The sequence below is a fragment of the Trichomycterus rosablanca genome, chromosome 26, assembly GCF_030014385.1.
Source record: "Trichomycterus rosablanca isolate fTriRos1 chromosome 26, fTriRos1.hap1, whole genome shotgun sequence".
NCBI lineage: Eukaryota > Metazoa > Chordata > Actinopteri > Siluriformes > Trichomycteridae > Trichomycterus > Trichomycterus rosablanca.
Window position 1 is genome coordinate 2,227,394 of NC_086013.1, and position 26,119 is coordinate 2,253,512.

Here is a 26,119-nt window from a genome sequence, read left to right on the forward strand (position 1 = left end):
AACTGCTGGGACAAGAGAAAACTGTAAGGGAGTTTTATTCACTCACATACTAGGCAGTAAATGTCAGATTGTAGGTTAGAATTTCTCCATCAGCAAACATTGTAGATCAGCGGTGCTTTAGGTGGGATAAGGCGTAGTTATTGTAACAGACTTTTCTGTGGTTGTATCGTGACGATGGTTTGATGGACGTTTCTACACGAAGTGAGTGTGTTTTGACCCTTTGGGGCTTCCATAGTTCATGAACTAACGTGCTTGACTCAGCTTTCCGGTATTCGGTACAGAAGAAGAAGTTAATTAAGTGTAATAAAGTGTTCTGCTCCCGACAACTTGTGAATATAGCGTGTATTTATTTCTTTATTATGCAAGTGCATCACTACCACGATCGGTTACATTATGTTAACAAACCGCAAATGAAAAACGGTGGCAAGTCCGACATTAAAACGTTGGTTCTACCAGTCAAGTGTCAACATGAACTAGAATTTGCGTTAATGGCACTAATTTTTTTAATCGTGTTAAATTGAGGTCGCGTTAATGCGTTATTATCGCGTTAACTTCGACAGCCCTAGTATTTTCGTATGTGAGACCGTTGCTGGACGTTCTAGGTTTACATTCAACCGATAAGGTGGCTGTGCTGTGTATTGTAGCTTCCATTTATTCCATCATTTAATTTGAGTGGCACTTTTCTTTAAAAATCAGTAAAATCTGTGATTTTAGAAAAACAATGTCTGTGAATTTAAGCACACTTTCCCGTGAATGTAGTAGGACTCTAGTTATGTTACATAGTTTCACATGTGTATCCCCAAACTGATATTTACTAGGAAATTCAATCCTGTTGCATGTCAATTCAGGTTAAAACTGTCTTCTGTCGTATTTGCTAGAGGCTGTTTGATTAAAATTGCCCAAAAACAGGTGTTTGTGTGTGGGGGTTCAGACCTTGTCGTTCCTCTCGCACAGGAACTTGAGTCTCTGAGCTCTTTTGTGCATGAACACGCCGTCCAGGTGACCCGTCTCCACCGAGCGAATCTCTATGGCCTTCTCACCCCAGCCCATGATCTGATTAGAACAGATATGAGCTACAGAGAGAGAGAGACAGACAGAAAGAGACAAACAGAAAACAAGAGAGAGAGACAGACAGAGAAAGAGAGAGCGAGGGAGGAAGACAGACAGAGAGAGACAAACAGAGAAAGAGACAGACAGAGAGAATAAGACAAACAGAGAAAGAGAGTGAGGAAGAGAGACAGACAGACAGTCACAATCAGAGAAAGAGACAGAGAGAGAGGCAGCGAAAGACAGAGCAAGGGAGAGAGACAGACAGAGACATAAATAGAGAAAGAGACAGACAAGAGAAAGAGAGAGAGACAGAGAAAGACAGAGCGAGACAGAGCGAGGGACAGAGACACACATAGAGAAAGAGACAGACAGAGAAAAAGAGAGAGACAGAGAAAGACAGCGAGGGAGAGAGACAGACAGAGAGACAAACAGAGAAAGAGAGATAGACAGACAAACAGAGAGAGAGAGAGAGGGAGAGAGAGCAAGGGAGAGAGACAGACAGAGAGACAAACAGAGAAAGAGACAGAGAGACAGAGAAAGACAGAGCAAGGGAGAGAGACAGACAGAGAGACAAACAGAGAAAGAGAGATGGAGAGAGACAAACAGAGAGAGAGAGAGAGGGAGAGAGAGATGGATATATTAATACACACCATTAATTATATATTTATCATCCAGTAATCCATTATGATAGCAGCCGTGCTGATGGACGTGTGTGTGTGTGTGTGTGTGTGTGTGTGTGTGTGCCATACCGACGGAGGTGGGCATCTCCCCCCACTGCAGCACTACGTCCTTAATAATGCGTCCGTATGTGTTGACATAAACGCCCTCGTCCTCGTAACACAGCAGCATCTCCATTCCATCAGAGCTGGGCAGGAAGACGATCGCATGCGGCATCACCTGAGACTGGATCTACACACACACACACACACACACACACACACACACGGTCTGTCACCTTTCACACCATCTCTGTCCACCTCGAATCTCAGCAAACCCTGACGTCCTCGGGACTCACATGGACAGGAATGTAGATGTCGTAGTTGTTCCCGGAGTCGACGTCGATGGCGTGGAATCCGGCGCACGAGCCGTAGATAACCTTCAACCTCTGCCCCTCCTCTACCGTCAGGTCGACCAGCTGGGGCCTGTGAGGCAGATCTGTGAAGGACTGGAGAAAGGACGAAAGATGATAAGCCTTCGTGTCAGACCGAACAAGCGCTAGCGCATTCATAAAATGCATGTGTGTGTGTGTGGACTCACTTTGAAGGCCATGAATTTGTGGTAGGGTTTGGGGGCCCAGGCGTACACCTCCACCGCATTCTTCATAGCAATCACCAGGAATTTAATCCTCTCGTACTTTACTGTAAACACACACACACACACACACACACACACACACACACCATCAGTCCCATACAAACAATACTAGATGTTAAGCTAAAAGACTGGCATAATAGATCGCTACACCACTCAAGGACCCAAAAATATATTAGCATTAATATTTTTTATTGTTTTTGTATGCTTTGGCCATATCTAGCTGCTCCAGCTTCGGTCGGGTGGTGACTTACCCACTTTGTAGTGCACACAGCCCTCCATCTCTCCCACCGTGGTCCAGCCCTGCTTCTTCTCCACCTCTGGGTCATTATGGAGGATCTTATTCCTCAGCCAGGCCAGATAATACACACGCACTTTATTCTTCTTTCCTGTGAGAGGACAGAACCATTAATCATCACCTGAATAAACTAAACAAAGCAGTCCGAACAATGTGTGTGTGTGTGTGTGTGTGTGTGTGTGGACTGTAACCTGATATGGTGATGAGCAGGTTCAGTCCTTCGAGTACGTCCATCTGCTGGAACCTGCGCGAGTTGATGAGCGGATAGACTTTGCCCTGCCCGCTGCGGTCCAACAGCTTCAGCCCGTTCTCGGTTCCAACCAGCAAGTTCACACCTACACACACACACACACACACACAACTTATTATACCAGGTAACTAGCTGATCCTTTAAGAACACACAGGATCTATCTGAAAACGTAGTGAGCTGCCTTGCTGCCTACTGTGTACCTGGGCTGCTGCCTCAGTACAGAGGATTCTCATAAGGCAGATTATTTAGACGCACTACTTAGACCGAGACTACGTCACTATTACAACACAGTTAGTACCGAAAACGGTTAAACCGTCCCTGGTGACACTTGTATAATTACACCTGTAGACAAATTAAAAACGAATGAGAATTTATTTCCGTTTGAAAAGAACTCCGTCGGTTGCTCCACGTTCATCCGCACAAAAAAGTCGTGCCGCACTGAATGCTGGGATTGCCCTCAGCGCTGAGGAATCGTCGGATGCTCACTCAGAATTAAGGCGCCTCAGTAGGAGCATTTTAAGGGATCTGAGAATTTAGACACGCCCTCTTCTCGGGAGTGTAGGATCACCTAAAATGTGTAGGTGTAGTGAGTCTAGGTATTCAGACAGAGTGGGGGGGTCCCACGGTGGATCGTTCTGGTCCTCGGTACAGTTTTCACCCCCCTGAGAACACCCTACCAATGGCGAGTGTTCTAATTGGTGTGTGTATACATGCACGGGACACACACGTACCCCAGAGTGCAGCACACAGGATCTCAGAGTTGAACCTCTTCTTGTATTTGCGGATCTCCGGGGTGTCGCTCACGGGGCGAGTGTTGGTGGGGTTCACGTTGACCATGGAACCCTTGCGCACCTCTAACTTCAGCTGGTCGAAGCGAGAATTCAGACCTAAACGAAGAGAGAGAGAGACAGACATACTGAGATGTCAGAAGCTCTCAGGATCTCAGAAGCTTTTCAAATAAGAGTAACTGACCTCCTACTGAGACGGGCTCTCCGGTGCCCCCGGATGGTTGGTACATTCCAAGGTCCACGAAGGTGGTGAAGGAGGATTTCCCGGAAGCCTTGACCAATCCTCTGGACGGATACTGTAACCAGAACAACCGCAGAACAGATGTGGGTGATGAAACCTGACCAGCTACATCATTTAAGTCTACATGCTCTACATTACAGCATGGCTCACATCATAGGTGGAGTCCTTCCCAGGTGAGGAGTGGGAGGCGGAGTCAGTGGGGGAGTGAGACGGCTGAACCACGTCAGGTAGGTTGGTGTAGCCGTTATGGCTGCGCTTCTCAGGAGTCTGAACACACACACACACACACACACACACACTGTTAGTACCCTCAGGTCGGCTCAGGTCATCAGAAACATCGTCTAACAGAAAACTCACCCTCTGGACGAGCATGGTCTGGTCACCGTAACCTCCAGCGCGCTCTTCCTCGCCAACCTCGCCCTCTTCCTCCTCGTGCACCACCATGGTGTTCACGGAGTCGGAGTCGGCATCCCGAGGACTACGAGACACATCACACAAACAAAATGTTACGTTAGGGTCAGCCATCGTACGGCTCAGACAGGGTTAAGGGCCTTGCTCAAGGACCCAACAGTGGCTGGATAGCTGAGCCTGGATTTGAACCGCCAGTCTTGCAGTTGATAGCCCAAAGCTCTACCCACTAGGCTACCACTGCAACCTTTGAGTCCAGACTCAACAGGTCCAAAGTGGTGTGGATTTCTGGTGAGAACCGTTTCTGGTTCTAGCCCGTTTCAATCACAGATGTGGAGAACATGCAGGCTCCACCCGGGATTCGAACCCCGGACCTTCTACATTCTACGTCCTTCAACACAGGTCCCGGTGCTGCTTAATGTACCGGTCAGTGGGGCTCTCCTCCTCGCGTCCTTCGCCGCTCTCGCTCTCCTCGCTGCTCTCGCTGCTCTCGGAGGACGAGGAGTAGTCGTTGGCCTTCACCGGAGGACGAGGCTGCTCCTCCGCGCGCTCCTTCGAGTACAGACCGTGATCCTGACACACACACACACACACACACACGACATAAACAAACTCTTAACACACACCGGTGAGTTGAGTAGGCCTGACTCTTTATAGGAACTACAGGAGGCGGGGATCAGCCCAGCGAGTCCGGCTGATCCCAGAACAGTGTAATTCAACAGCCGATTAGTGCTCGGTGTTTAGGATCATTAGCTGTCTGTCTGTGTCCACTGCTCATTAAGCAGTAATTACAGACCTAAGTGTTTGGATTTGGAGAGCTTATTACACTCGCTGGATCATCACAGATCATCAGTGGAATACCATGCTGGCATGCAAACTCACATCGCACATTCCTACAACACAAACACACACACACACACACACACACACAGGTACTGACCTCTCCTATTGCTCTCTTATAGCTCTGTGGATCAAAGAGGTGAGGAGGTGCAGAGTAAAAAAGGAGGAAGAGAGAGAGTCAGAGCAGAAGGATTACGTGTTAGTGGCAGTAAAAACACACAGTTTAGGGAAAACAGATCAGGAAATTCAGAAAGTGCCGTGTGTTAATACTCGGTTATGGCCTGCATGCATGTGTTGAGATTCGGGCGTTACCGCTGGCCTGCTGGGTCTGGACGAGGTGCGGGATTCTCCGGGCTTGTGACGCCCCTCGTGAGACAGGATGGGAGACGAATCCATTTTCGATGAACCTGAAAATGCATTCACACACTCACGTTGGTTCCCAATGCCTAAGCTTGGCATGAGCAGGCTAGTATGACTTACAGATAGATGCCAGGACCCAGAGAACCCACTTACCAAGGATGTGGTGTCTCTCCAGGGAGCCGGTCTGAGGAAGGTTGGACATGAGGCTCACGGTGTCTCCTCTTTCCCAGCGATCGTTACGGCTCAGATCTGGATTACTGACATGAAAGACACGCAATCAGATACCTCAGCTTTGACCCATGACTATAGGAAACCTAGTGATCTCTCTACATATATGCATTTTACGTAATCCTACACCCCCCAGAAGAAGGCATGTCTTGGCATAAATTGTGGAGCCTGTCAAAAGGGTTTCTCAGTTTCATTACAGCTAGATGAAGTCGTGAAAAGTGCTAACAGGTGTGTGAGTGTGTGTGATGAGGTGTTACCTGGCTCGTACTGGGTGTCGGATGCCGGAGGACAGGTTCGTGTTAAGAGCGGTGGCTATGGAGGCCGTCCGCTGAGGAATCTGCGAGAATAGATGGACCGTTTAAATAAAAATAAAAGCAAAAATAAAAACAGCTGAGCTCAAAAGTTTAAAGACATTTAGGTGGAAAATACAGGTCACGGCAGCAACTGCATATTCAAAACACAAACTTCTAAAACTTGTGGATCTATAAGGCATAGATTTTATTTTCATCAATTGCTGTATCCTGGTCAGGGTCCCGATGGATCTGGTTCCACAGGGAAACACTGGGAGCTAGGCAGGAACACCACGGACAGCCCCAAATCCTACACAGCCGATTGTGTCTGCGTAGGCGCCCGGCCAGCCGACAGCACCGCTGAGATTCAAACCTGAGCCTCAGCGGTGGTGGGCTAACCTGATAGACTGCTGTGCCACACCAGTAGGATAGTGACCCAAAGCATAAGTCTTTATATAGTATAGTATTATATAGTACTTATACACAGACAGATTCTTACTTTCGGAGGCTGCTCGATCTCCGGGAGGCGTATCCAGGGCCCGTGTTCGTCCCTCGCCGGGCGCTGCTGAGGGGCGGGGCTCTCCGAGGTAGGGTCCGAGTTCTGACGGACCAGCTCTCGAGAGTGCATCGGACGGGGTGTGGGGGTGGGAGAGGGGTCCTGGGTGGGGAAGGCGGACATGGTCTTAGTGGGCTGATCGCACAGCGACTGGGAGCGCGGCACGGGCGCGGCGTACGGCTTCAGCGGCACCAGGTGCGCCATCTGAAACTAGGTGGGGGGGGCGCGAGTTGAAGGAGGTGAAGAATTAAAGCGAGGGAGGAGAGAGTTCACGGAAAGGGAGCAGGGTTTGGACAGCGGGAGCGAGAGGCGTGCGGGGTTTGTTTGTTTTTCGGCAGGGTTTAGGGATCGGTGGTTTATTTGAAGAAGGAGGTCAGGAAAAGGACAGGAAGAGTCAGAGATCCCGAAGCAGGAGGCGAGGGAGGCGGATTTCCCCGTGGCAAGCAGGAGGAAGGGACGAGGGAAAAACAGAGAGGAAAAAAAGAGGATACAATCACTGAAGGGAAACAGAGAGCAGAAGTGAGTGGAGCAAATTTGACGGAAGAGCCGAGGGCCACAAACTCGCTCATACTGCGCTACCATCAACAGTTAGTAATCAGAATGAGGGGCCAATGACAAAAGCGTGAGCAAAAGCATTTCTGGATGTACACTTGATGGCCAAAAGTATGTGGACACCAGTCATCCAAAAGCATGCATGAAAATAGAGCTGAACCCCCTTTGTACAAGGTTTTTGAATGTGTCTGTGGGGAATTGGTGCCTACTTAGTCAAAAAAGCACCTGTGAGGTTAATAAGAAAGCCTGGCTTGCAATTATCATTCCAATTCATCACAAAGGCGTTGAGGTACGGGTTCTAACCGGGCCACTGGAGTTCCAGAGGGCCCAAACTGTTGCCATAAAAATATTATTTTCTTGTTTCACCACTGATTTATCCTTATCAAGGTCGTGGTGGGTCTAGTTTTACTAATGCAGTAACACACCCTACCCTGGACAGGACACTAATCCATCAACCAGCCCCCACCCTCAGACACGGCCTGTATTCTTCATGTCAGTATGCAATCAGGCCGATTGCACCGCTGAGGATTCGAACCCGGGATCACAGTGCCACCAAGGACCTTTCTTAAACTGTTGCCATAAAGATGGCACACTTGATTTATTTTGTTAGCAGTGGGGGCGACTAAACGTCTACTTATATTAGGTAGGTGTCCACATACTTTTGACCAAAGTCTATAAACTGTGACTGTACTAAATACGTATAAAATACCTTAATAATACACAGTATAACATGTTTATTTATTTCCATAAGTTACCGGTCACCCACCTCACTAACAGCCGATTGTGTCTGTGTAGACATCCGGTTGGCTGATAGCACAGCTGAGATTCAAACCCAGATCTCAGTGGTGGTGGGATATTGTGTGTGTGTGTGTGTGTTGTGAAACGAGCCAGTGCCGCCACCCACCTTGCCCTGGCCACCTTGGGGTTCGACGGGCCTCTGCATGGGCGGAGTCTGCGCGGCCTGCCCGCCTCCCGATTGGCTGATGGAGTCGGAGCGCGACTGGATGTTGGTGTCCGAGACGGTGGTGCAGATTTTGGGAGAACCCTGCCTGTTCAGTTTACTCCTCTCCTCCACCTGAGGGGAACACGGAAACGCTTATGATGGAATCAGACACGCGCTATATGGCCAAAAGTATTCGGACACCCCCTAATTACTAAGTTCAGGTACAAAAGCATGGATGTCGACCCCAATTAACATCTTTGGGATGAACTGGAATGTAGCTTGAAGCTTTAATATAGGTAAAGGGGCTCCAGCTCCATATTCATGTCTGTGCTTTTGGAATGCGATGTCTAATGAGCTTATGGTCAAGTGTCCACATACTTCTGGCCATATAGTGTTCCTGTTTGGGGTGTTTGGTGGCACCTGTTTGGACACTTTTAGAATGTAGTAGGATAGAATATTGGGAACAGGGATGTTCCGTCATGTCACCATGGACCAACAAGGGCAACGGGGGTCGAACCCAGTCTCAGGTGTGTGTGTGTGTGTGTGTGTGTGTGTGTGTGTGTGTGTGTGTGTGTGTGTGAGACCTCTCGGGCCCAGGCCGGCTTGTTGTTATCCAGGTTCTTGCTGTAGTGGTAGAGCGGTTTCTTCTCCTGCTGTTGCTGCTGCTGTTGCTGCTGCTGCTGTTGTTGCAGTGAGACGAGGTAAGCATGCTCCTGCTGAAGCTGCCTCTGCAACCTCTCCGACTGCCTCTGCTCCTCCAGCTGCTTCCTCTTATATTCCTACACACACACACACACACACACACACACACACACACACACACAGAATTCATTCGTTTATTTTCTTGTTTCACTACTGATTTATCCTTATCAAGGTCGTGGTGGGTCTAGTTTCACTAATACAGTAACACACCCTACCCTGGACAGGACGCTATTCCATCAATGAGGCCCCACCCTCAGACACAGCCTGTATTCATCATGTCAATATACAATACACCGATATTCCGCTAGCACACCAGCACCTCGAAACTCGGTGGTGCCACCGGTCGGCTGGGCGCCATCTGGCGGGCATAATCGGCAGCGCCTGAAGCAGATACTAATTGGCCACCGTATCTGCAGGGCGGGGGCCGGACTATGCGTGGGTCTTCATACGCTGTGTAAAGACCCTGATTGTGCAGAATGCACGGGCGAGAAGAGGAGGGCTGTGCACGTGTCGAAAGAGGCGTGTACAGCGGCGTGCTCTCCTCGGATGCAATCTGGCATCTCTCAGCAGCGGAAGACAAAATTGAGTCGCTAAATCGGGAGGAAAATGGGAGAAAATGCATAAAAAAACCAAAAAAACAACCAATACAGCGCTGAAAATTCGAACCCTGGATCACAGTGCCACCGAGTGCCCATGCATAATTTAAAACATTCCCATCCTCCTTGGCATTAAAGGCTGTGCTTTTGGTGTGATTCTGACAGAATACCCACTTCTAGTTAAAGTAACAGTACAACGGTACACCAATGACCACCGGGGTGTTCAGAAATGAGCAGCATGCACAGGAAAAAGCCCACGCGCTGAGGGTAACGCGCCGGTGCGAACACACAGGGAATCGGCACACGGTGTCCTGTTCCGGAACTGCTGATGTGTCTCGTTTCTAATCTCCCTGCACCTCTGCGCTCTGCACCTTTCCCCAAACTCGAGTAAAGCCCAGAAGTTCTGATGTATCAGCTACTTTCCTAAACATACATGAATAGATCTGCTGATGTTCTCCTTCCAGCCACTGTTTATACATTCCTGGACTCCCCCCAATTTTCCTCCCAACGTATTTGCATTTACATTTGGGCTAAAGATTGTCGCATATGATTTAAATTGAATTCATTTGTGAGAAATTCAGCCCGGTAAGGGGGCTTGTGCTAGTCTGTGGTCCGTCTTGGCCAGCATGCATGTCATGTATGGTTGTGTGTTTATATTGAAGAGTGAAGCCGCATTTATAAGCTGCATTTATTACACTGTAATAATAAAACATTTTATTTCCCTAATATGGTAAATTCAGCCAGTTCTGGTCTACATGAAGGAAGTGTTTAGTCGTGTTTAAAAATACTTTGTATGAGCGTAGGAAGCTATTTGAAACACAGCCGGTTTGAGTTAACATTCCAGAATCAAGGCATCCCATTGTAACTGGAAACGATTGGGCAGCAATGATCACCAGGTACTTTATTTGCTTCGATCCACTCGATCCGTTAAACCGGTTTCTGCTTACCCTACCGTATTACAACAGTGCCGACCACACGGAACTCCCGCAGTGCTTTTAGTCAGATTCAGCCACGTGCCTTTTTTCCATCATGTGATCTACAAGTTAGAGACCTGTGCTGCAATCTAGCGGTCAGTATTAAAACCCAATCCATTATCCCTCAACTGATCTCAGACGCATCGATTCCGGCCGGCCGGCAGAAGAAAGGAAAAGCAGGGAGGGCAGGGCGCTGTGAGCCGGGGTTAGGAGAGTAGGGTTACCATGAGCAAGGCCTGCTCCTGGAGAAGCTGCTGCTGGAGGATTTCTAACTGTCTCTGCTCCTCCTCCAACTTATGCCTTATAAATTCCTACAGAGGAGGAAAGAGAAAGAGAAAGAAGAAGAGAAGGAAAAGGGAAGAAGGAAAGAGATGAAAATCAGCTGAAAAGAGGAAGGACGGAAATCTAATTCAAGATCTAGAAGCTGTACAGGCAGCAGTGATGACTATAATGACTATTCAACACTTGTAATGTCCTATGATTGTGTGTCACATGGTTCTTGTGTTTTCTAAATAACAACCCTAAATTAAATGTTCAAGGCGCACTTGAACATGACCGCTGAGGTCAGGGATACAATGGGGCAGCTGGGCGTCCACACAGACATGATCGGCAATGTCTGAAGAAAGAGACGATGGCCAAAGCCCTTCGATGGATCGGCACCCAGTTCAGGCAATTCCCGCCTGTCCAGTGTTTCCCATTGGAACCGGACCTGCCACGACCCTGACCAGGATAAATGTAATAACATTATTTTTAATGCATTTTACCCCGTTTTCTCAAAATTCAGCCTAGCCAATCCGCTGCTGGGGACCCCGACAGCGTAGGGTGTATATTCGCCGGACACACTCCCTTCGATGTGTGCGCAGTCCACCAATCCCTTCGGTGGATCTGCGTGTGAGGTCGGCTTCACGTATGGAAAGCCACGCCCCGATCTCTGCGCTCCTCCACTTTCTGTACAGGTACCCTGGGCAACCCAGGTCCTTACACAGTGTTGATAACCCCACCTCCTCTTAGTCTGGTCTTTCCCACCCAGCAGACTGGAGGCCAATTGTGCCTGCTGGAGGGCGCCCAGCTGACCGGAAGCAGAGCCGAGATTTAAAACCGGGAGCTCAGAATATAATAATACATTTATTACATTATTTATTATAAGTATTGCATTATTAATTAATTATTGTAGGACATCTGGGCAAGTTACATCATTATATTAGCTGAGAATTTGGATTAAAGTGTGCTACTTTTGCAACTAAAGCATTTGCGAGCGAGCGTGTTGGAAATGCACACGCCTGGTGGGCTAGCTAAGTCATCATTCATCAAATTCGGAAGGAAAAACTAGACCCTGGAGTCTTGGTGCTTCCTGTTTGGGTGGGTGTGGTGCTTTTGAGTGTGCGGCGAAAAAGTGGTGATGGCAGGCGTGAATCTGCAGCGTGTGTTTGTGCGACAGCGCGACTCGACGTGACATTAACTACACTAATTCATTCTGATCGATCTGCAGCATCTTTCGAACCGGACTGAATTTGGGGCAGCACGGTGCTCGCCCACACACACACACACACACACACACACATTCAGAACGGAGCCGAGAGCCTGCTTCCATGGCAACCACTTTCACGGGCATTTCAGAAGCGGAGTGGGCGTACGGATCACCCACGCTCGGCTGCTATTGGCGCAAACCGCGGGCTCTCTCGAACCTGATTGGCTACCTGCTCTCTCTCAGCCATCCTGCGGTCCTCGTCCCGCCTCATGTCGTCGAGCCTCCGATGGGGAGCTTTCTCCTGCTGCCTCACCATCTCGCGCTCCTTCCTCTGTTGCTGTGTGTGTGAGAAAGAAAAAGAGAAAGTGTGAGTCACTTTAAAATACAGCTGGAATAATAAAAGCCTTCCTGAAGCTAAAAATCATCTGCTGATTGTCGAAACAGGAAGTTATGGACAGAGGAAGTGAGAGAGAAAGAGAGAGAGAGAGAGAGAGATGGGGAGCAGGTGAGGAACGAACTGATGAGTCACATCACTGCAGTGAAGGATCTCACCCAGCTGTACCGAATCCATCCGTTTGCGGCATCGGTTTCTACCTGCTACGTCCTAATAACTATAATTATACACATCCTACACACCAGAGCGCTAATCTTGGAGGATTCGTATAGACGGGCCAATTTATTACGAACGCCTCACTAATACTGGGAAGAATCCCCCCTGCTTTGCTCTCAGAACAGCCACGGTTCCTTGTGGTATGGACTCGTGCACATGCCATGAGTCCATAGCACAACACGGTGATAGCCCGATTCGCTGGCACACGACAGGCACAAGAGACGCCGTCCCGAGTCTGCCACAGGCCGCTTGTCAGAGGAAGCGTGTGCTTAGTTGGCCTGCAAAAAAAGGCAGCCATGCAGCAGGTCGTCATTTCATTTCATTTTTATTAAACACCTCATCCTGGTCAGGGTCGCGGCTGCTCCGGTTCTACCGGAAAACACTGGGAGCAAGATGGGAACACCCCTGTCTGTATAGGGCATCACCCTTCTTCAGAAACAGCCAATCATGTCTGTGTAAACGCCCGCCTGGCTGAGATTCAAACCCGGGTCACACGGCTGATTGTGATTGACCCTTTTTGAGAGCTCATGCCCATTCCTACTCTCTATGCATTGATCTGTGTTCGTTTCCCTCCTGATTCTATCTAACAGGTCGATGCTACACTACACAAGTTCACCTGAGATTCTGAACACACGTGTGATCCAGAAAGCAGCAAACTAAGGTGCTGGAACTGACACACTGAGCAGCCGGGAGCTTAAACTGAACTCCTGCATAAACCCCACCAATGGTTGGTAAAAAGAAAATCAGGAGGAAGCAGGAGAAACCCTATCTGACCTTCCCTCCCTCAGTCCTGGCCAACCGTGTCTGTCTAAGTGACTCACGGATGTGTGTGTGTGTGTACTCTCCACCATCTCTGCCACACACACAAGGACTGATGTGTTCCCGTATAAAAACAGCATGTCTCGTGGCTCTACCTCCTCGAGCCTGCGCCTCTGCTCCTTCTGCTCCTCGATGCGTTTCTGTCGGTCGTGCAGTAGCTGCCGTTTGTGCTCCTCGGGGTCGCGGCGCTGTGCCGCCAGCTGGGCCTGCTGCCTCTTCAGAGCCTCCGAGCGCTCCTTGTTCTCCTGCTGCAGCCGCAGGAAGTCGCGCCTCAGGGTCGACTCGCCCGGCACGTTCAGGATGGAGCTGCGGAGAGAGAGAAGATCAGAGCCACACACAGAGGCGTATCATGTACGTGACTCACTGGGAGCACAACGGCCCGTGAAAAATCATACTACCACCACCATGCTTCACATGCGTTAACACTTGTTTTCAATGTGGCCAAATAATAACTCTATAAAAACATGAGCCATGAAGGAGGGACGTCTTCCTTAGAAGCCTCTGATCCACTTTCTTAGATCTGTACAAAGCTCCCGGGACTTTCCCATTGTGATGTTTGTTGCTTAGTCTAATAGGTGCCGCCAAAGTAGGCCATGCAGAGTCAGAAAAAACAAATGCTAGTCCCAGAAGAAGAACAGTGTTATGAATCCGTAACTCTTTTATTATTACCTGGACTCTCTCTCATCGCCTCGGTTCTCGTCTTCCTCGTCACTGCCGCTGTACTCGTACTCCGTCTCCTCTGTGAACGACACACAACGAGAGAGAGTTAGCAGAAGGAGAAATGCTGTACGAACACAGACTGTACACTCAGGAACTGCGATCCGGCAGATGTTTCGAGTGAGGAAGAGATGAGGCCCTGCATGACTTCTGATGTTTCAGAACTTTTAACAGCTGACAGATACTGTATCCTCAAATAAAAGAGTATTCTGCCTGACAGGAGCAGCAGACACGGTCCATAACGTACGTCTGAAGATACAAGCTTTAGCCATGTTACATGCATGTTTCCACAGTCAGCTAAGTATGACCGGCTCTGTGGTTTCCAGAAGCTTAGTGGGTGCTACATTGTAATAGATAGATAAATAAATAGATAGATAGATAGACAGACAAATAGATAGACAGATGGATAAACTGATAGATAGACAGATAGAAAGATAGATAGATTGATAGATATACAGACAGACAGACAGACAGACAGATACACAAGTATATAGAGATAGACAGACAGATAGATACATAGACAGACAAATAGATAGATATATAGATAGATAGATAGATAGATAGATAGATAGATAGATAGATAGATAGATAGATAGATAGATAGATAGACAGATAGATAGATAGATAGATAGACAGCTAGATAGACAGACAGACAGAAAAATAGATACATAGACAGACAGACAAATAGATATATAGATAGATAGATAGATAGATAGATAGATAGATAGATAGATAGACAGCTAGATAGACAGACAGACAGAAAAATAGATACATAGACAGACAGACAAATAGATATATAGATAGATACACAGACAAACTAATATATATACATAGATAGACAGACAGACAGACAGACAGACAGATAGACAGATAGATAGACTAACTGATAGATAGATAAACAGACAGACAGGCAGAAAGATAGATAGATATAGATATACAGATAGATAGACAGACAGACAAGTATATAGAGAGATAGACAGACAGACAGGCAGATAGACAAGTATATAAACAGATAGACTAGTATATAGACAGATAGACAGACAGACAGACATAGATAAACAGACACAGACAAATAGATATATAGATAGACAGACAGACGGACAGACAGATAGATAGACCAAAGGGAAAGTCAGGTATTATAGAAGCTAATTGTACATAAAGTAAAATATACTAAAGTATTAAATAAGTATTACTGTACAAAACTATGTGGCTAAATGAACGTATTATATCGTCCTCACCCTTTTCTCCACGTTTCTTGCGCGTCCGGTCGATGTGGTCCTTGAGCTGGATGCGGACCTGGCGCTCGGTCGGTTGGTCTCGGATGAACGAGTGCTTTAGCAGCTGCTCGGTGGACGGACGATTCGGATACGTCTTCACCAGGCAGCCCTCGATGAAGTCTATAAACTTTTTAGACCTAGGACAAAGATGCAGGAGAACGATTTACAAATCAATTACAAATGATACGTTGGGAAACGATTCCTTATGTTAATTGGACAGGGTTTGGTAGCGATGCTCAGTTGGCCACTAGGGGCAGTGCTTACTAATGCTACAAAAGATGCCCTTTAAGTTAACACAACTGCTGAATGATGTCCTTTTAGACCTTGCTTTGTGGACAGGGGCTAAAAGCAAATCATTTCCTTTATATAATCAATTTATTACACCTGTTTGAAATTGCTGTAGCTAAATTTAAAATGTAGAAATAGTGTCCCAATACTTTATATAGTGTAAACTGAACTGTAAGTGATGCTGAGCAATTTTTGTGAGTCACAGTGGACTTTTCATGGCTGGAGGTTTAATCCTACATGGCCGCTGAGTAAAACCCAGTTTGACGTTATTATATGCCACACATTCCGGAACTACGCTCACAGTCCACGACTGACCAATCAAAGCCTTTCCTCAGAGTATCTCAAGTACCAAATGAGAATAATAATAAAAAGTGAACACTGCACAAACAAGTGTAAGCAAAAAAAAAAAAAAATCAGGACGGTAACAGAGAGGGAACATTGGCAGGCGGTTTGTGTTATATAAGCAAACACCGAAATAAGAAAGCCAGAGAGCATCCTGGGTTGAATTATGTGTGAAGATCTAAAGGCGATAAGCAGTTATTAAAATAAAGTAAGAAAAAGTAACGCTGACAGGAAATAATAACACAATACACGCGTCGTTATTAGCAATTACAGGCGTATAAAGGCTATAAAATCAGCACATTATATCCCGGTTATTCCTCAGGGAGCAAATAAAACCCAACCACCGAAACGAAAACGTAACAGCAGTCCAAACGTTTACACTAAACCTGCAAAATAAACAAACAAAACAAACCAGGAACAGGCAGTTCTCACCATTTCTTGGATTTCAGTTTGGGAGGCGGATTCCGTGGGATGAGGAAGAGCGCTCTCATGGGGTGCATGTCACACAGAGCTGAGGGGGTAAAGACAAAAAATGAACCACCACTTTTGAATTCTGTATTGTATAGACACAGGGAGACACACAGGAGACGTCAAAGGTCTGTAAAGGACATAAACTGACCAAAAGTATGCGGACAGCTCCTAACTGTTGAGGATTTGTATTAAATCAAATTTGCAGCGATAGAATAGATTAGAATGCTTTTATTTGTCATATACACATACACACGTGTACAGTACAATGCTTCTTCGCATATCCCAGCTTGTTTTGGGTTAAGGGCCTAGCTCAAGGGCCCAAAAGTGGCCACATGGCAGAGCTGGGATTCAAACTCTTAAACTTTTACTTGATAGCCCAGCCCAAATCTCTACCCACTAAGCTTCCACTGTGGTACCACAGGTAAATACCTTTATGGTTCCAGAGTGACTCAAAACCCCAGTGGTCTGCACAAAGCCCTTGAATTGGCAACAATTCCCACAGACACACTCCATGGTTTTGTAATAGGATGTCCAACAAGCACATACTCTTGGGTGTTTCATGTTTGGAATCCGAGCCCTGCCATGTCGTGATATGTGTATGTAAATGTCTGACTTCGCCTGCATCCCCATGAGATGAGATGAAACCAAAGCCCTGCTACTTTCTTAGTGATGTGTGCCAGTTACAGAACAAAGAGACCCGAAGCACTCAGAGAGACGCAGGCCGCGAGTGTACGAGATAGAGCATGAGAGAGACCGGGAGAGAGAAAGTGACTAATAATGGAGTTGCATAAGAGTGGCACACTGACCAGCACATCCCACCCACACATCCACTTGCGGCGTTGTTTCAACACCTCCCTCCCTGTCCTCCATACTGAGTCTGTACACTGCAAGTACTGCTTCTGCTTCAGCCTTCATTTTAACCCTCATCCGGCTGTGGAAATGTGTGTGTATGAATGCATGTGTGTATAAACGTGTGTATATAAATGTGTGTGTGTGTATATAAATGTGTGTGTGTGTGTGTATATATATATAAATGTGTGTGTGTGTATAAATGTGTGTGTGTGTGTATGTGTGTGTGTGTATATAAATGTGTGTGTGTGTGAATGTATAAATGTATATATATATGTGTGTGTGTGTGTGTGTGTATAAATATATATGTGTGTGTGTGTGTATATAAATGTGTGTGTGTGTGTATATAAATGTGTGTGTGTGTGTATATATATAAATGTGTGTATATAAATGTGTGTATATAAATGTGTGTGTGTGTGTATATAAGTGTGTGTGTGTATATATAAATGTGTGTGTGTATATATAAATGTGTGTGTGTATATAAATGTGTGTGTGTGTGTGTATATAAATGTGTGTGTGTATATAAATGTGTGTGTGTGTATATATAAATGTGTGTGTGTGTGTGTATAAATGTGTGTGTGTGTGTGAATGTATAAATGTATATATATATATATATATATATATGTGTGTGTATATAAATATATATGTGTGTGTGTGTATATAAGTGTGTGTGTGTGTGTATATATAAATGTGTGTGTGTGTGTATAAATGTGTGTGTGTGTGTGTGTGTATATATAAATGTGTGTGTGTGTATAAATGTGTGTGTGTGTGTGTTTGTGTGTGTTTATATAAATGTGTGTGTGTGTGTGTGTGTATATATAAATGTGTGTGTGTGTATAAATGTGTGTGTGTGTGTTTGTGTGTGTTTATATAAATGTGTGTGTGTGTGTGAATGTATAAATGTATATATATATATATATGTGTGTGTGTGTGTGTGTGTGTGTGTGTGTGTGTGTGTATAAATATATATATGTGTGTGTGTGTGTGTGTGTATAAATATATAAATGTGTGTGTGTGTGTGAATGTATAAATGTGTATATATATATATATGTGTGTGTGTGTGTGTGTGTGTGTATAAATATATATGTGTGTGTGTGTAGTGTGTGTATAAATGAGTGTATGTGTGAGTATATGGATGTGAGTGTAAATAAATGTGTGTGTATATAAATGTGTGTGTGTAAATGTGTGTAAATGTTTATATATAAATGTGTGTGTATAAATGTGTGTGTATATAAATGTGTTTGTGTAAATGTGTGTGTATATAAATGTGTGTGTGTAAATGTTTATATATAAATGTGTGTGTATAAATGTGTGTGTATATAAATGTGTGTGTGTAAATGTGTGTATATAAATGTGTATATATAAATGTGTGTGTATATAAATGTGTTTGTGTAAATGTGTGTGTATATAAATGTGTGTGTGTAAATGTTTATATATAAGTGTGTGTATATAAATGTGTGTGTGTAAATGTGTGTATATAAATGTGTATATATAAATGTGTGTATATAAATGTGTGTGTATAAATGTGTGTGTATAAATGTGTGTGTATACACACGTGTGTCTGTAAATGTGTATATATAAATGTGTGTGTGTAAACAAAAGCATGTCTGTATACATTTGTGTATATATAAATGTATGTGTGTATAAATGTTTGTGTGTATAAATGTGTGTGTGAGTGTATAAATCTGTGTATATAAATGTTTGTGTGTGTATGTGTGTGTGAGTGTATAAATGCATGTGTGTATGAGTGTGTATATAAAGGTATGTGTAGACAAGTGTGTGTATGTGGGTGTATATATATATATATAAATAACGTGTGTGTGAGATACTTACGCGGCGCTCCCTCTGCCATCTCTATAGCCGTGATCCCCAGAGACCAAATGTCGCTCTGTAAGGAAACATAAAACACATCAGCGGTTTAAAATTCTCCGCCCCGTGAACATCAGCTCAGGGTCTCTCTGGAGCAGCGCTCTGATATGGCCCACGACCGCCCAGACGCCGGACACAAACTCAACACGTGCGGTTACCCTGTAGTCATAGGTAGAGTCTGGGTTCTCGTCACAGGCGATGACCTCCGGCGCCATCCAGTAGGGTGTTCCGATAAAGGTGTTCCTCCTGCCCACGGTCCGGTCCAACTGGGCGCTCACTCCGAAGTCCACTGCAGACGAGGATGGACGGAGATTAAACACAGATCTGATCAGTCGAGTCATTCAGCACTGATGTGTGTGTGCCGGGGCGTCTAAATAAAGCCCCGGATTCCCGCGGGAGCTCAGATCAGACGGTAAACCAGAGCATTCGTTATTAATGAGTTCACGCTGGTGTGAGACGCACCGGGGACACACACGAGCCTGAGACTGTACGGAGACGCTCTTACGCGGGGTAATACACGCCTCTCAGACACATGCAAAACCACTGGATGCATCTGTACACCGGCCAGCGGCATATTCAAACCAGCTGGGCCTGGGGGTGTTTTGCCCTCCACCAGTAAAGCTATACACACCAGAGATCACACACACACACAAACACATGAACCACCGCTTACCGAGCTTGACCTCTGCGTTCTCAGTCAGAAGAACATTCTGGCCTTTGATGTCTCTGTGGATGACCTTATGAGTGTGGAGATGTGACAAGCCCTGAAACACAAAGAGAGAGAGAGAGTGAGACCACCTGCAGCCGGACAGCTTCACGACAGAGAGCCGGACGCCACGGGTCAAGAAGACATAGTTCACATTTTCCACATGCTGGTTTGAGATCTGCTTGTCTGGCTTTAATCTACAATTCATTCATCAACACCCTGGACACCTGGGGAATCGAACCCAGGCCCTTCTTGCTGCGAGGCTACAGCGCTTGCTACTGTGCCACTGTTCAAACTAACAAGCATTTCAGTCCTAAACAGTGGATCTGTTATGCATAAGAATGAAATGCAGCATGAGACCTCAGTTCCGATCTCAGCAGTGCTATGGGGTGTCCAACAAACAAAAGTGGTTGTGTCTGAGGGTGGGAGGATGAAGTAGAAGGTCGAGCCAGTGGCTTTTACTGGCTGGTCGATAGCCTGCAAGAGTGGTGGAGGAGTCACACAGGGTACAGCGTGACTCTCCGTACAAGATGTTCGCAAATATTCAGATCTGGTCTGTATGTATTAGGCTCGAGTTGAGATTTCTAGGTGTGTGTGTGTGTGTGTGTGTGTGTGTGTGTGTGTGTGTGTGTGTAACTCACTCTCAGAATCTCTCTGCAGACATAAGCGATCCAGTCCTCCTTCAGCGAGTTTCCTTTTGTGTTCTTTACCAGATCTGTAACTGAGCCAGCGCCGCAAAACTCCATCACCAGCTACACACACACAGCAAACACACAGCGTGAGCTATTCGGACATACAGTACCAGTCAAGAGTTTGGACACACCTTCTCTTCAGTGGTTTTTCTTGATCATTTTTATTTTCTACATTGTAGATTAATACTGAAGACATTCAAACTATGAAGGAACACATATGGAATTATGTAGTGAACAAAAAAGTGTTAAACAAACCAGAATATGTTTTATATTTTACCCACTATACATCTGCACAGCACAACTGACGGTCTCAAACACATTAAAAAAGCAAGAAATTCCAGAAATTGACTCTTGACAAGGCACAAACGTTAATTGAAAACCGTTCCAGGTGGCGACCTCATGAAGCTGATTGAGAAAATGCCAAAGAGTGTGCAAAGCTGTCATCAGAGCAACTTTAAAGAATCTAAAATATAAAACATATTCTAGTTTGTTTAATAAAGCAGTAAGCCACGAGAGGCCGTGCATTACTGTGATTTTAGCACGGGGATGACGTTTTTGGCACGACGCGAAGCGGAGTGCCTAAAACTTCTTTCCCCGTGCTAAAATCATAACAGTAACGCACGGTCTCGAGTGGCTTATTGCTTTTATAAAACGGCGGTCAACAAAAAATATAATAAATACAACAATGTTTAATTCATAAATGTATTTATCGTGTATAAACTTACAATAAAGCGTTCTTCCGCGACGCAAAATAGTTCGATTAACAGTGTTGCTAGGCAACATGAGGGCGAAAATAACATTAACTTTTTCGATTCATTGGCGTATTAATATGGGACGATGTGAGGTGGTCATAGGTGTGCGTTTATCAGGGATTTTACAACGGCTTCGAACGCGGCTCAGCCAATCAGATTTTAGGACCGGAACTATCCGTTTTATACCACTTTTTTTGTTTACTACATAATTCCATATGTGTTCCTTCATAGTTTGGATGTCTTTATTATTAATCTACGATGTAGAAAATAAAAAACAATCCAGAAAAAACACAGGAACGAGAAGGTGTGTCCAAACTTTTGACTGGTACTGTATATAGGCTATGGTCTTGTATACAAACCAACAGAAGATCTGCAGTGTCTCAAATTACAAATCATTTTAATCCTGGTTATGATGTGAACGTGTCACAAAACACACAGAGGATCAAACCCTTCAGTGTGGGGCTGAATGATTGAAGTGTTACTGGTTTACTGGTCCGGTTCGAGCTTTATTTACACACCCAGAGCTGGTCGTCGTGGCCGGGTGGACTCTTCTTGACGAAGGCTCCGTAGTACGTGGCGATGTTGCGGTGGTGGCTGTACTTCTTCAGCATGTTGATCTCGGCCTTGATCTCCTCCTCCTCCTCCTCGGTGACGTCCATCACCTTTATGGCGGCCAGCTGGCCCGTCTTCACATGGCGCCCCTGCCACGGAGAGAGAGACAGAGAGGGGGTGTGTTTAAAAATAGCACCTGGCTCATGTGTAGCCTATTAATAGCCGAGGAGTCTCGGGTCGGATATCTGATCGTGCCGAGTGCGACCTCGTCCTGACCTGCAAACTCTGTGAGTTCAAAGCGCTTGACTTTTTCGGCGCTCTCGTCTTCCACTACGGCGCTGGTCTGAAACTCATCCATGAGCCGAGGTGCAAACCGCCGCCTTGCTCAGCGCTCGGCTTGAGCGGTGCGATGAAACGTCATCGGAGTGTGAATATGAGACGAATCTGCATTAGTGTGGAATAAGCGTCAGATCCAGTCTGAACGCTCCACATGTATCTGTGTTTATCTGGATTTTCCTCCCTGTTTCACTTTTAAACTTGTGTTACAGCTCGAGCTTCTGAGAAACTGTGAGAATCAGCTTCTCTGAGAGTCTAAAATGCTTAAAAATAAAGCTTAACGTGGTTTAATGTAGTAAAGTGCTAAACTTCTCTTCATTATTACTGCTCATAAATTCCTCCACTAATTAAATCCCTCACTCGCTGTTTTAGTACAATAAGTCACGTTAAGCTTGTTTGTACGGCCTGAGTCACTTTTACCTCATCATATCAAACAGTTCGTCTCATTGAAGGAGCTTTGAAAAGGTCAGCGGCAAACTGGGTCAAAGTTCAGTCAGGTGAACATTACATATTCATTACAAAAGCAGTTTTGACGCTTCTCATGTGAATGCGCCCTAATGCTCAACGCCTGCAGGAGACAGTTGAAGCTGCAAAGGCCTCATTTTTATATTAAGTGCAACGAATCTTGATGTATATAGATGTGATCGGATGTCCACATAATTTCGCCATGTAGAATTTCCACATTAAATGTGATTTATTGTAGATTCAGCTTCAGTAATTCAGGTCTGTATTAGGAAACCTTGCTGTCACTCCCTCCCTCACCCTCCCTCCCTCACCCTCCCACTGACTCGCCCACGCATATGTTAAGTAAACAGCGATGGAGCGTTAAGCTCGTCAGACACCCCGACTCACCCCCCTCTTCCCTTCATCCATCCTCATATCCCTCACAGTTCTCACCTTGTACACTTGCCCGTAGGTACCGTTGCCCACGACCTCCACCAGCTCGAAGATTCCAGCTGGATCCTGGCGCAGAAACAGAGACAGAAACAGAAAAAGTGTTATTAGCATCGCAAAAACAACCGCTTTTCATGCCCACATACGCCAGCTAAAAATACCGTCCATCTCAGAGCTGGACGCTGACTGACAGCGCACGGTCAGGAAAACCAAGCGGTATCCGGTAAACCCAGAAAGAGTGCGTGGTTACACCCTGCTTTATTATTTCACCCTGCCAAAAATTCTAAAGTAGCTTGAAGCTTGAGAAAGATTTACACTACCAGCTTGCCAGCGTGCACTTAAGTTCATGTGTGGCTGCATCAAAATGCTGCAAAATACTTTCTGCCAGCACTGTACTAGGGTAAAACGGGTAAAAGAGGCTGGAGTTGCTCGAGCAGCATGGGTTAGAATGGCTGAGCAGGTGCACACAAGCCTAAGATCATCATGTGCAATGCCAAGTGTTTACTAGAATGTTTTTGGCCTGTGGGAGGAAACCGGAGTCCCTGGAGGAAACCCACACAGGACCTTCTTGCTGTGAGGCGGCAGTGCTGCCCACCGAGCCACCGAGTATTTCTAACCAAAGACAAAACGTTATCGGTGCATCCCTGGTAATGATGACAAGCAGAAAGCTGCAGGATTGTAGCAAGAATATTGCATTTGTCACTGGGCAATCACAAAAGTTTACCCTACACACACACACACACACACACACACACACACACATTTAATAAGACCTCGGCACAGCACAGCGAGTAGACAAACCACCGTACATCATCACTTTTCCTACACAAAGTCAAAGTTTTCTAATATTCCCTCAATAAATTCAGTTTTCTATGTTCATATTCTTTCATTCTAAAACACAAAACACTGTCTGTATGAGAGTAAAAAAATCATGTCGCAGGAACAAACACATGCACAAATCGAGCCGATTTAAGGACTGGACACTGGCTAGGTTTACCAATAATGTATATACAGTATATAATCCCTTTTTAACTTATTTCTGGTTTTAATGAAGAGCTTAGAGAGCTTGCCCAAAAAACAAAACACCACCACACGGAGCAGTAAGTAAACAGCCTGAACAGTAGCCGTGTTTGTTGACGTGTACAGAGGAAGCAGAATGTACGTTAAAGAAAAGAGGCGGCCGGAGTCGAGAGAGGAGAGGGGAAAGAGACGGATTAGTAGAAGGTGGTGACAGGGTGATCCGCCTCCTACACGATCGGTGGGCAGACAAGGAGAAAAGCGAGAGACGCAGTAGAGCGTGGAGGTATGGAGCACTAGATTAATCTAGGGTAGGAAAAACACATGGGGAGAAGAGATCTTCAGACTGCTGGAGAGGGGAACTGAGGCTAAGAACCTACACGGTGATCCAGCATGTTGTAGATATAAACCTGACACTTTACCCACCCAGACGATTTATTTTGGTTGCTCCCATTAGGACTTGCCACAGTGGATCATTCGTCCACATATTTGATTTGACACAGTTTTTACACCGGATCCTCGTCCTGACACAATTCTCCTATGTACCCGGGTTTGGGACCAGCACTGAGAGCGCACTCATATGTGCCCCCCCGCTTAATGGTAAGGTTAATGTATCACCATGCACCTTCCGTATTTCTGAGCCCAGCCCATGATTCAAACTAGCTCATAAAATGCCACTGATGTTATCTTTTACAAATTAAACATTTAAAATCCAGCATCCACCCTCCACCATCCCCATCATGACCATCAACACATTTTTATCCTGTCTCACATGCATGTTATGTGGCGTCCATGCTGGTCAATGAGGACCACAGAGTACAAGCCGCTTCTTCTTTTTCCCCAGCCAGTGGCAGATTCCAGAACACACCACCACTCGCGTAGCTGCCTTAACCACACAGCAGGTCTCAATGCAGCAGTAATGTGATTCCCCACTTCACGTGAATTTAGAAAGTCAGTCAGACCAAGTGTTTGGGTCTCAGCCCTCTCATGGTGGGTTAGAGTCCAGATGTTGGAACTTGCACTGCTCAGCCCTGTCGTATGAATAATACACGCAACAAACACTTTTTGTACCCCGACTCTGGCTATAGTGTTTATTTATTTATATAGAAAGATCATTTTGAGGTAGCTACCTACCACATGCAAAGAACATGCCAAACAAACAGCCAAGGGAAGTGCTGCAAAAACGTATTGCTAAGCATTTTCATGCCTAAGTAGGTTAGACATGTATAACAACAACAACAATAATAACAATAACAACAGGCACTTGGGTAGCGTAGCTAAAATCCAGGTTCGAATCTCATCTGTGCTGTCGGCTGACCGGGCTTCTACACAGACATGCTTGGCTAAGTCTAAAGTAAAAGGATGTTGGTCAGGGCCCTACGATAGTCTGGCAACCCTGATCACTGATCGGTATACAGCAGCCGATCAAAATGAAAAGAAACAAAAAATAAACAATAATAATAAAAGTTAAATGTTAGGAAAACAACTGCCAGACAAAAAATGCTTTTATTTACTTAGGAACATGTGAAAAGACTCGTGAGCGTCTATTTCTGTTGCTTTAATGTTCTTCCTTTTTGTGGCTCAAGTTTTGCTGAAGCAACAAAAAGAGGAAAACGAAACCAACCAAACGTGCCTCGTCACCGTCCTATTAACACGTTTGCTTGTACAGAAGATGAAAAGCTCGTGTTCTCAGACGATGCTCCACACGAACCTTCTAAACACAGCTGAAAGGATAACGAATGTAAAAGTCGGTGTGATATTTTCTCTGTAAATATACTCGGAGTGCACGTGGTTATTTTTATTTAAGCATTTCATGTGACCTGATGGTTTGTTTTTAATCTTCTATCTACTCCTAATATCTGATCATAAAGAAGTGAACATGGATTAGACCGAAGCATCATTAGTGACAGGAATGAATAAAGGTAATCGCTCGGTGCATCAGAAGTAAAATACACTAGCACACTACTGCTAAGATCTGGGAATCCAGGGTTTGAATCCCAGTGGTGCTAGTGTATCACCAGGCGTCCACAAGAAACCCTAAACTATTTCCTCCCTGTTAACTCCCCGATCAGG

The 26,119-nt window shown here is 45.6% G+C and overlaps 1 protein-coding gene across 6 annotated transcripts in view; it reads right to left on the reverse strand.

Annotated features, from left to right (window-relative positions):
• The window catches only part of mink1 (misshapen-like kinase 1), a 36,213-nt gene that overhangs the window by 2,678 nt on the left and 7,416 nt on the right, over positions 1-26,119 (reverse strand). Inside the window, exons 2-31 of one of the 6 annotated variants that reach the window (XM_062988217.1) lie at positions 23,033-23,098; positions 21,766-21,948; positions 20,445-20,555; positions 19,771-19,861; positions 19,256-19,386; positions 19,062-19,116; positions 16,341-16,419; positions 15,240-15,415; positions 13,954-14,023; positions 13,380-13,590; positions 12,085-12,192; positions 10,612-10,698; positions 8,700-8,894; positions 8,077-8,247; positions 6,564-6,824; positions 6,032-6,111; positions 5,700-5,803; positions 5,499-5,593; positions 5,287-5,310; positions 4,771-4,919; positions 4,296-4,416; positions 4,089-4,205; positions 3,882-3,993; positions 3,641-3,796; positions 2,851-2,994; positions 2,616-2,750; positions 2,308-2,408; positions 2,066-2,215; positions 1,800-1,959; positions 934-1,073 (exon numbers count right to left, since the gene is read on the reverse strand). In XM_062988217.1, coding sequence (XP_062844287.1) covers positions 934-1,073; positions 1,800-1,959; positions 2,066-2,215; positions 2,308-2,408; positions 2,616-2,750; positions 2,851-2,994; positions 3,641-3,796; positions 3,882-3,993; positions 4,089-4,205; positions 4,296-4,416; positions 4,771-4,919; positions 5,287-5,310; positions 5,499-5,593; positions 5,700-5,803; positions 6,032-6,111; positions 6,564-6,824; positions 8,077-8,247; positions 8,700-8,894; positions 10,612-10,698; positions 12,085-12,192; positions 13,380-13,590; positions 13,954-14,023; positions 15,240-15,415; positions 16,341-16,419; positions 19,062-19,116; positions 19,256-19,386; positions 19,771-19,861; positions 20,445-20,555; positions 21,766-21,948; positions 23,033-23,098 — 3,783 coding nt within the window. Of the gene's footprint in view, positions 1-933; positions 1,074-1,799; positions 1,960-2,065; positions 2,216-2,307; positions 2,409-2,615; positions 2,751-2,850; positions 2,995-3,640; positions 3,797-3,881; positions 3,994-4,088; positions 4,206-4,295; positions 4,417-4,770; positions 4,920-5,286; positions 5,311-5,498; positions 5,594-5,699; positions 5,804-6,031; positions 6,112-6,563; positions 6,831-8,076; positions 8,248-8,699; positions 8,895-10,611; positions 10,699-12,084; positions 12,193-13,379; positions 13,591-13,953; positions 14,024-15,239; positions 15,416-16,340; positions 16,420-19,061; positions 19,117-19,255; positions 19,387-19,770; positions 19,862-20,444; positions 20,556-21,765; positions 21,949-23,032; positions 23,099-26,119 lie in introns of all 6 variants that reach the window. The other 5 variants (XM_062988215.1, XM_062988220.1, XM_062988219.1 and 2 more) reach the window with 5 other exon arrangements.